This window comes from Lontra canadensis, unplaced genomic scaffold (genome assembly GCF_010015895.1).
Source record: "Lontra canadensis isolate GAN:19392208 unplaced genomic scaffold, GSC_riverotter_1.0 scaffold58, whole genome shotgun sequence".
Taxonomy (NCBI): Eukaryota; Metazoa; Chordata; class Mammalia; order Carnivora; family Mustelidae; genus Lontra; species Lontra canadensis.
Window position 1 is genome coordinate 9783380 of NW_022631052.1, and position 11305 is coordinate 9794684.

The 11305-nt window shown below is 39.8% G+C and overlaps 1 protein-coding gene across 2 annotated transcripts in view; it reads left to right on the forward strand.

Moving 5' to 3' along the window:
* KNTC1 (kinetochore associated 1) overlaps positions 1-11305 on the forward strand; it is a 77244-nt gene that overhangs the window by 25465 nt on the left and 40474 nt on the right. For both annotated transcript variants that reach the window (XM_032876385.1, XM_032876384.1), the window contains exons 21-31: positions 1873-1984; positions 3205-3348; positions 3537-3593; positions 3686-3787; positions 5963-6082; positions 6175-6318; positions 6993-7091; positions 7727-7830; positions 8232-8331; positions 9148-9282; positions 10470-10589. In XM_032876385.1, coding sequence (XP_032732276.1) covers positions 1873-1984; positions 3205-3348; positions 3537-3593; positions 3686-3787; positions 5963-6082; positions 6175-6318; positions 6993-7091; positions 7727-7830; positions 8232-8331; positions 9148-9282; positions 10470-10589 — 1237 coding nt within the window. The remainder of the gene's footprint in view (positions 1-1872; positions 1985-3204; positions 3349-3536; positions 3594-3685; positions 3788-5962; positions 6083-6174; positions 6319-6992; positions 7092-7726; positions 7831-8231; positions 8332-9147; positions 9283-10469; positions 10590-11305) is intronic.

Here is an 11305-nt window from a genome sequence, read left to right on the forward strand (position 1 = left end):
AGTTTTTTTGTTTGTTTCTATGTTTGTGTTTTTACTCCTAATTTTTCTTTCATTTTTTTAAAAATTTAAGTTCGATTACTTAACATATAATGTATTGTGTTTTAGGGGTACAGGTCTGTGATTCATCAGTCTTACCTAACACCCAGCGCTCACCACAACACATACCCTCCCCAGTATCCATCACCTAGCCACCCTGTCCCCCGACCCCTCTACCCTCCAGCAACACAGTTCTAAGATGGAGTCTCTTATGGTTTATCTCCCTTTCTTGTTTCATCTTGTTTCATTTTTTCCTCTCTTCACCTGTGATCCTCTACCTTGTTTCTTAAATTCCACATATCAGTGAGGTCATATAATTGTTTTTCTCTGATTGACTTACTTCGCTTAGCGTAATACCCTCTAGTTCCATCCATGTTGTTGCAAATGGCAAGATTTCATTTCTTTGATGGCTAATTAATATTCCATTGTAAACATACCACGTCACCTTTATCCATTCATCTATTGAGGGACATCTGAGCTCTTTCCATAGTTTGGCTATTATGGACACTGCTGCTATAAACAGTGGGGTGTAGGTGCCTCCTTGGATCACTGTGTTTGTATCTTTGGGGTAGTACCTTACCCAGTTTAAAGAAATCTTATTTGGGGGGCACCTGAGTGGCTCAGTCAGTTAAGTGTATGACTTGATCTCAGCTTGGGTTGTGATCTCAGGGTCGTGAGGTCGGGCCCTGTGTCACACTTCTCATTCAGTGCCCAGTCTGCTTGAGATTCTCTTTCTCCCTCTCCCTCCGCCCCCACCCCTGCTCATATGCATACATACTCTCTCTAATGAATAAATAAAGTCTTTTTTAAAAATTCTATTTGGGGGGACGTCTGGGTGGCTCAGTGACTTAAGCCTCTGCCTTCGGCTTAGGTGCTGATCCCAGGGTCCTGGGATCAAGCCCCGAATCGGGCTCTCTGCTCGGCGGGGAGCCTGCTTCCCTTCCTCTCTCTGCCTGCCTCTCTGCCTGCTTGTGATCTCTATCTCTGTCAAATAAATAAATAAAAATCTTTAAAAAAACAATGTCTCAGCTGAGCTTAATTTTCCTAAGTGTGTGATTATATATTCAAATAATGATAATTTTGCCTCATTTTTTTCCCCTTACCTCATCTCATTGACTGGTACTTGTAAGTACCAGTCAATGAGATGAGGTAAGGGGAACAGTATATATATTTTAAAGATTTTATTTTATTTATTTTAGAGAGAGGGAGGGAGAGGGACAAGCAGGCTCCCCGCTGAGTTGAAGAGCCTACCACAGGGCTCAATCCCAGGACCTCGAGATCTTGACCTGAGTCAAAATCAAGAGTCAGACACTTAACTGACTGAGCCATCCAGGAGCCCTTCATTCATTTTAAAAACTTATTAGGAAGTATCTGACTTCAACTTAGTTGGTTAAGTATCTGATTTCAGCTTAGGTCATGATCTCGGGGTCCTGGGATTGAGCCCCACATCAGGCTTCCTGCTCACTGGGGAGTCTGCTTCTTCTTCCCCCTTTGCCCTTTCCCGGATTCTTACTCTTGCTTGTGCTCTTTCTCTCTCTCTCTCTCAAATAAATAAAATTTTTTTTAAAAAAATCTTAAAAGAATTGCTCGTATATGCGTGATTATCCCAGGAAGAACCTATAAGGAGAGATGACTTTCAGGGAGGATGACAGGAGCTCTATAAGTCTGGAATAGGAAGGAAACCAATTTTTACTGTACAATCTTTGGAACATTTTTTTAACTTTGAGGGGGTAAAAAACTAAACCACTAGTTAAAATTTCTAATGGCATCCACTTGTAACATTATGACCTTAATTTTTTAACTACTAATTTTATCCCTCTCTTCCTTACTTTGCAGTGGTAGTTCTTGGATTGAATTTCTGAATAATGAAGATGACCTTAAGGATATCTTTTTACAGCTACGAGAAGGAAACCTTGTTTGTGCACAGTACCTTTGGCTTCGACATAGGGTAATCTGTTTTGGGTTTTGTTGTTAATGGCTTTATGGCTCCTGGGATAGGTGATTGAATCTGTTGTCTTCATGTGAATGAAGGGTGTCAGGTGTGAGTGGGCAATGGAATGTTTGATAAAATTTTCCTGATGATATTAAACTAGAGGTGAAGTTACTTTTAGAAGTGTGTTTTATCTCATTCAGAGTCCAATTAACTCCTAAACTTAGCTGAAAAGGCAACATTTTGGGGCACCTGGCTGGCTCAGTCGGTGGAGCATGTGACTTTTGATCTCAGTGTTGTGGGTTCGAGCCCCACATTGGGCTCAGAGATTACTTTAAAATCTTAAAAAAAAGAAAGGGGGAGCCTAGGTGGCTCAGTGGGTAGGCCTCTGCCTTCAGCTCAGGTCATGATCTCAGGGTCCTGGGATCAAGCCCCATATCGGGCTCCCTGTGCAGCGAGGAGCCTGCTTCCCCCACCCTACCCCCCGCCTACCTCTCTGTCTACTTGTGATCTCTGTCAAATAAATAATAAAATAGAATCTTTAAAATCTTTTTTTTTTTTTTTAAAGATTTTATTTATTTATTTGACAGACAGAGATCACAAGTAGACAGAGAGGCAGGCAGAGAGAGAGAGGGAAGCAGGCTCCCTGATGAGCAGAGAGCCCGATGCGGGACTCGATCCCAGGACCCTGAGATCATGACCTGAGCCGAAGGCAGCGGCTTAACCCACTGAGCCACCCAGGCGCCCGAATCTTTAAAATCTTAAGAAAAAAGAAAGCAACGTGTTGTTGAATGATTTATTGATGGGCTTTCTTAAGTACTGCTGGTGAAGTTGTTCCTGTTACAGCTCAGACTGTGTAAAGGATTGTGCATTAGCAGCTCTGCTCTGATTCCCTCCATGCTGGCCGATATCGTGAGGTCCAGAAAATGACATCTTGGTGTGATCTCACTCATGGACACATGGCTTATTTGGATTTACACTGTCACCTCCTGCTAAGTTTTCCTTCCTCCGCCAGTTCCACTGCCCCCTAATTTATTAGTTGGTCCTTGCTGCCTTGAGAGTTTGTGGGATTCGTGGCTGCCAACGACTCATCAATATAGAGTAAATCACCCTTCGTGCTTGTAATTAACACAGTAAAATATTTCCTAAAATGACTTCCTAACAAGTCTTTCCATTTTGGGAAGGTGTCATTTTAAATCCATCCGATAGATCCTAATTTCTCACTCTGTATAATTTAGGCAAATTTTGAAAGCAGATTTGATGTGAAAATGCTTGAGAACTTGCTCAACTCAATTTCTACACCAGTGTCTTTGCAAAAGCTTTGCCCGTGGCTTAAAAATGATGTGATACCATTCGTGAGAAGGGCTGTACCTGAAGGGCAGGTGAGTGGCCTTCAATATTTCTACTCTGGGTCATTCAAGTCTAGCCTTTGCCTTATATCACTGCAGAGTAAAGAGCGGTAAACGCCAGGTAGTTCAGTGTCTCTGTTGAAAGATTATCATGGGGGTTTTAAATTATTTCCTTGATTATCTACTGACTATTTTATTTTCAAATGATATGTCTGTTTCAGAAAATTCTTGCAAAATGGTTGGAACAAGCAGCCAGGAACCTTGAATTAACTGATAAGGTAATACCAGTATAATTAGCACTGAAAAGACATTTCAAACACTCCCAGTGGCATACAACATCACTTTTAATGGTCTGTGTTCCTCTTTAAAGGCAAACTGGCCAGAAAATGGACTTCAACTGGCAGAGGTATTTTTTACAGCAGAAAAACCAGATGAGTTGGCATTGGTGTCCTGTTGGCATTGGATTTCCTTGGTATGATAATAGAAAATGAATTTTCAGTAATAAAGCATTCAGTTTATGTTAAAGGATTTGTGTACATGTACTAAGAGATACATCTACTTCTTACATTTTCTGTTTGTGTGTTCTTTTATTGTGTACGTCTAAAATTCACCAACCAAACAGGAAACCATAATAAACATACTCCTCAGTAGTATAATTGGAATTTTCTGCATTGGCAACAATTTACAGTCCTTTAAAGAAATGAAATTTAATAATGCTTTAGGATTAGTTTTCAAGATCTTATTTAAACCAGCAAACCACTCCCAGTTCTGATTGCAGTTCTTAGGCATTCCAATAGCCATTATGGCTTAAGTACTAGTGAATTTTTTAAAAGATCAAATTAAAAAAAAAATGCTGGGACTTTTTTGACTGAAAAAAATAGCAGTGCTAGAAAGGTTACTAAGCTCAAGAACACTGCTATTATATTTGATGTTAATTTGAGGTTCGTGAACAGAATTTAGTATTTGACTTCTAAATTTCTGAAATTAATTTCTTTTTCCCCTTAAGTTTCTAAAAACTAGAAAGCATTCATTATATTGAAAAGAAGGAAAGTATATTCTTGTATTTTAAAAAAGTCCATTGGAGTGCCATAAATTAGTTTATAAATTAATATGTGAGACATTCCGGTATGATCTCAACTCCGAAGTATTAAGGACTTAAGTACCAGAAGGTAAACCTTATATATGATAAAATACATTATGAAATTGCACCTACTCCTTAAATTTCTGGAGCCTAAGAATAAATAATAAATTTCCTTCTGCTTTCTGATATAGCAGATTCTTTTTTTTTTTTTTTTAAGATTTTATTTAATCATTTGACAGACATCGAGAGAGGGAACACAAGCAGGGGGAGTGGGAGAGGGAGAAGCAAGCTTCCTGTCGAGCAGGGAGCCCAATGTAGGGCTCCATCCCAGGATCCTGGGATCATGACCTCAGCTGAAGGCAGACAGACGCCTAATGACTGAGCCACCCAGGTGCCCCAGATGTAGCAAATTCTTGCTAATAATTGTACCTACTGGTTATATACTATTAAAAATTAAACAGGAATTTTTTGGTACACATTTCAACTAGTATATTGATATATATGATCAGTGTATATTGATCATTATAATACATTTTTCCATAGAATAGCTTTTCTTCTTGCTATAAAACACTACCCTGTCCTGGTATGCCTGGGTCACTCAGTTGGTTAAGCATCTGCCTTCAGCTCAGGTCATGATCCCAGAGTCCAGGGATTGAGCCCCACGTCCAGCTCCTTGCTCGGCAGGAACCCTGCTTCTCCCCCTGCCTGCTGCTTCCCCTGCTTGTGCTCTCTGGCAATTAAATAAGTAAAATCTTAAAAAAAAAAAAAGTCAAAAAACACTACTCTGTCTTTTCCCTGTTAATTGTATTTATCAATATTGAAAATTGTATTTCTTGTATATAAGTTTATGAAATGTTACAGCTTTATATCTGATCTTTATGTCTTGATCTATACAGATGGGGCATTGAGGGCCATCTAAATGATGTTTTTGTAGATAAGCATAAAATATTACACTAACGTTCAGGGGTACCTGGCTAACTTGGTGGAGAGTGAGACTCTTGATCTCACAGTGTAAATTCAACCCCTGCATTAAGTGTAAAGATTACTTAAAAAATAAAATCTTAGTGCAGCCTATGTGGCTCAGTCGGTTGGATGTCCAATTCTTGATTTGGGCTCAGGGTGTGATCTCAGGGTCGCAGGACTGAGTCCTGCGTCGGGCTCCACACTGGGTGTGTGGAGATTTATTTATTTTAGAGAGCACAAGTAGGGGGAGAGGGAGAAAATCCTCAAACAGACTCCCCACTGAATGCAGAGCCCAACTAGGGCTTGATCCCCCCAGGACCCTGAGATCATGACCTGAGCTGAAATCAAGAGTCAGATGCTTAACTGACTAAGCCATCCAGGCACCCCTAACATTGAAGTTTTTCTGTTTGTTTGTTGAGAAAAAAAATTGCCTTTAGATTTCTGTTGGATTCTAATCTATAAATTTGCACTGGTTAATGTGTTAAAATTCCACAAAATTTACAGGCATTAGGTACATATGTACATAATCATGGTCCTTTTTTATTTTATCTGAAATAATTCTGATTTTTCTGTGTATTTCCCCTCTCACACTTCTGTTTTTAGAAGGATTATCAGAACACGGAGGAAGTATGTCAGCTAAGGACTCTGGTAAATAACTTGCAGGAGTTGATCACATTGCATAGGAAATACAACTGCAAACTGGCCCTCTCTGATTTCGAGAAGGTAAAAACCTAGATTTATCGGAAGTGTTATTTTTTAATGACAGCCACCATGACTAGAACTTGCATCTCTGCCGCCTTTCTCTTGGCATCCAGGAGACTACAACCACCATTGTGTTCCGCATGTTTGATAAAGTGTTAGCCCCAGAGCTGATTCCTTCTGTCTTAGAGAAGTTTATAAGAGTTTACATGCGGGAACATGGCTTACAAGAGGAGGAACTTCTTCTGCTCTACATAGAGGTAACTTCTTTACCTCTAGTCTTTTCCCCTTGTGTCTATGTGTGTCACTGTTTAAACATCTAACCCTATAAGCCTCTGCCTTTGGCTCAGGTTGTGATCTCAGGGTCCTGGGATCGAGCCCCACATCAGGCTCTCTGCTCAGTGGGGAGTCTGCTCCCCCCCACCCCGCTTCTGCCTACTTGTGATCTCTGTCAAATAAGTAAAATCTTAAAAAAATAAAATAAACATCTAACCCTATAGAGAATGTCATGCTTTACCATCAGGATTTATGCAGTGGATTGTATTGGTTAACATGGTATACTGATTGACTGGTAACCTTGGGCAGAATGTGATAATATTAGGACTTCCTCCAAATGCTTATTGTGAAATAAAAGGAGCAGGAGCTCAATCATGTGAGCACGTGTTTTCACACATTTATAAGCTGCAGTCATCTCATTTGTAGATTCTTCAAGAATATTTCCTTCTTAAGTTTCCTTGTCCATATAAAATGAAAGGCCAAGGCCTTGGCGATTTTGTTTTTTGAGCATTGTTTCACATTCATGGCTAAGTCGTTTTTGCTTTTTTTTTTCTTTTCACGTCTATAAAAGCTGTTTTTCTATATCTATATGTGTTTTACTTTTTTTTTTTTTAGTGAGAGTTTCAAATTTAAAAAATATGTGTTTATCCCCTTTTAGGATTTATTGAAGAGATGTAGCTCGAAGTCCACATCACTCTTTGAAACCGCATGGGAAGCAAAAGCCATGGCAGTCATAGGATGTTTATCGGACACAGATGTAAGTAGATAGTGACCATGTAGATTTTCCTTTGAGCATTGCATCTTTTCTGAAAACTTTCTCTCTGATCACAAAGGCAATAGCAAATTTGTTAAGAAGAATTTGTGAAGTTCGGAAAAAGAATAAAAATAAATAAAAACCACCCATAATTCCATTTTCTTTCATTATAGAAAATAAGAAGTAAAAATTTTCTTCCCCATCCCCAGAAGAACTACCATGGATGATTGGGTGCATATATTTCTAGGCTTTTCTATGATTATACAAACACGGACACATTTTTTAAATCTATTATAACACACTTTTATTATGACTTCCCACTGTTACCATTATAAACTGTGAATAAAGTCATGCAAAATATTTTTAAACACGGAGACTAGAGACTGTTGAAAGGAATAGAGCTATATGACTTCACTTTCAGCAGAGAAAATATTTTTCTGAATTTTTCTAAATAATGAAATTGCTCGTGATATGTGAGAATCAGAAGGAACATACACTTTTGCAGTCAGAGGAGATACTCTGAGCGTCCACACTGTAGATGTAAGACCTCTGCTGCTATAGATGAGGCAGTGTCATTAATTTCCATGAAACGTGAATCCGAGGGCTCTTCTGCACGGTCAGTGTCTGTGTTTTCATAGCTCATATTCGACGCTGTGCTTAAGATAATGTACGCGGCGGTGGTTCCCTGGAGCGCAGCGGTGGAGCAGCTGGTGAGACAGCACCTAGAAATGGACCATCCCAAGTAAGACGACCGTCTCCCAGATCATGGTGTTGGTGCTGGATAAGCTTCCTGTTTCCCCTTGACATTCATTTATGTTTTATGCCCTTTACTGTGTCCCTTAGTATTAAAAAAAAAAAAGACAATCCATGTTAATATCAACAAATTTCTTGGGCACCTGGGTGGCTCAGTCAGTTGAGGGTCTGACTGTTGATTTCAGCTCAGATTGTGATCTCAGGGTCTGGGGATCGAGCCCCCTGTTGGGCTCTGAGGTCAGCGCATAGTCTGCTTGTCCCTCTCCCTCTGCCCTTCCATACCCCCACCCCCTTGTCTTAGCTTGCTTCACTCTCTCCCTCTCTCAAAGAAATGAATAAGTAAAATCTTTTTTAAAATCATTTTAAAAATATGAGCAAATTTCCTTTCAGAGTCAAGTTATTACAGGAAAGTTACAAACTAATGGAGATGAAAAAACTTCTACGAGGCTATGGAGTAAGGGAGGTGAACCTCTTAAACAAGGAAATCATGGTGAGTACAGTAGTTGAAGGGTCTTGAACCCCACTGTTCCATTCTGAGGGCAGCTTGGGAAAACTAATGAGGACTTCATATTCTTGAAGACTAACAGAGCTAAGTTCTCCACTACTTTCCTTTTGTAGGATAGAGTGTGAATAGGACATTCAGGGGTGCCTGGCTAGCTCAGTAGATGGAGTGTTCAACTCTTAATCTTGGGATCATGAGTTCAAGCCCTACATTGGGTGCAGAGATTACTTATTTAAATAAATAAAACATAAAAAAATAAGTCTTTTTTAAAAATTGGGTATTCAGGGTGCCTGGGTGGCTCAGTGGGTTAAGCCTCTGTCTACAGCTCAGGTCATGATCTCAGGGTCCTGGGATCGAGTCCCGCATTGGGCTCTCTGCTCAGCAGGGAGCCTACTTCCTTCTCTCTCTCTCTCTCTCTGCCTGCCTCTCTGCCTATTTGTGATCTCTCTCTGTCAAATAAATAAATAAAATCTTTAAAAAAAAAATTGGGTATTCACTTGTTTATTAGGATAGTAAAGATAACAAGGACATTAAGAAGCTAAAGGAGTATATCAAATCATCATGTTGTACACCTTAAATATATACAGGGTTTATCACTTATATACCCCAAAAAACCAGGGTGGGGGGAAGGTAGACAAGACTATCATAAAATTCAGAATATAAATTGTGTTTTAATTTTTCACACAGCTTGGGTTTTTTGCTGCTTGATTTTAATTTGATGAGTACTTTGCCTTTATGAACAAAGGACTTCTGGGTTCTCTGAGATTTCATAATGAAGAAATGTATATATTGTCTCTGCTTCAGAGGGTGGTCAGATACATTCTCAAGCAAGATGTCCCATCTTCCCTAGAAGATGCTTTGAAGGTGGCTCAAGCGTATATGTTGCCCGACGATGAAATTTACAGTCTGAGGATTATTGACCTCATTGATAGAGAACAGGTATGAAAGTTCTGTATTGTCCTTTCTTAGGTTTCTTTGTTAAGTAAATCTGTAAAAGCTCAAATCAGTCAAATTATCTGAATAGATAATCACAAAAGAAAGTTATACCAAGGGGTACCTGGATGGCTCAATCAGTTAAGTATTGCCTTTGGCTCAGGTCATAATCCCAGGATCCTGGGATCAAGCTCTGCATCTAGCTCCCTGCTCAGTGAGGAGTCTGCTTCTCCTTCTCCCACTTCCACTGCTTATGCGCTCTCTTTCTCTCTCTCACTCTCTCTCAAATAAACAAATAAAATCTTAAAGAAAAAAAAAGAAAATAAGTTATACGAGGATGAAAATATTAGATGTTAGATTGGCCACATTCTTTATATCTGTAGGTTCTTTTTTTTTTTTTTTTAAGATCTTATTTATTTATTTGACAGAGACACAGTTAGAGAGGGAACACAAGCAGGGGGAGAGGGAGAGGGAGAAGCAGGCTTCCCGCAGAGCAGGTTGCCCAATGCGGGCTGGATCCCAGAACCCTGGGATCATGATCTGAGCTAAAAGCAGACACCTAATGACTGAACCACCCAGGTGCCCCATATCTGTAGGCTCTTTAAAAGTATTTTATGACTAGCTATTGGGCTTTCATATTCTTTGGTGTTTATGAAACATAGACTCATGTTTTTTGTCCACTATAGGACCCTTTGATTCCAGAATAGGGCGTGCATTTTCTTTTTATATTTTAAATGTCTTTATTCTGATATAATTCTATAACCATGAGCATAGTTAAGAATTATGAAATACAAAGGGGTGTATTTGAATTTAATTTTTTTTTGTTTGCTGTCATCAAAACCAGAGTTATCAGCTTTTTTAAAATATTAGATCATGGGGCGCCTGGGTGGCTCAGTGGGTTAAGCCGCTGCCTTCGGCTCAGGTCATGATCCCAGGGTCCTGGGATCGAGCCCCGCGTCGGGCTCTCTGCTCAGCGGGGAGCCTGCTTCCTCCTCTCTCTCTGCCTGCCTCTCTGCCTGCTTGTGATCTGTCGAATAAATAAATAAAATCTTTAAAAAAAAAAAATATTAGATCATATTCTATTTTTTTAAATACTGTCTTTTCACCTTTAAATAGAAAAAAGCAAGAGGTAAGTCTAAACTGTCCTTTACAAGTACCAGCTGTTTTTGCTTCCTTTCAAACACTGTTTATAGGGTGAAGACTGTGTCCTTCTGTTGAGGTCTTTGCCTCCTGCTGAAGCTGAGAAAACTGCAGAACGGGTAATCATATGGGCACGGTTGGCATTACAAGAAGAACCAGATGATTCTAAAGAGGTGAGATTTTCACTAAATACAGATAAATCCAGTATTTATGGATAGTAATCAACAGGATAGAAAAGATAGATAAGCAGATAGGAATATGTCCTCTTCTCACCGCTAGAACATCCTAATGTAAAACTCCTTGTATAAATTTGCTGCATAGAAAAGAACCACATATGACAGTTTTGGAGCAACGGCTTGAGCCCTCACTGATAACCTGGGATCTACAAAGGAGAAGGATTAATTGAAGTAGATGTTGTACACGAAGGGTTTTCCATAAACTTTTGCAATATAAACATGTTTCGTGTTATATAGGACATAGTCATTACTGTCAAATAATGACGTCAGCCACACCCAGTCGATTAAGCATCCAGCTCTTGGTTTTGGCCAGGTCATGATCTCATGGATCATGAGATTGAGCCCCACATCAGGCTCCAAACTCAGCGGGGAGTCTGCTTGAAGATTCTCTACCTCTGCCCCACCTCCCACTCACTCTTGCTTCTCTCTCTCAAGTAAATAAGTTTTAAAAAGTCATGTCAGGGGCGCCTGGGTGACTCAGTGGGTTAAAGCCTCTGCCTTTGGCTCGGGTCATGATCCCAGAGTTCTGGGATCGAGCCCCACATCGGGCTCTCTGCTCAGTGGGAAGCCTGCTTCCCTTCCCCTCTCTCTGCCTGCCTCTCTGCCTACTTGTGATCTCTGTCAAGTAAATAAATAAAATCTTTAAAAAAAAA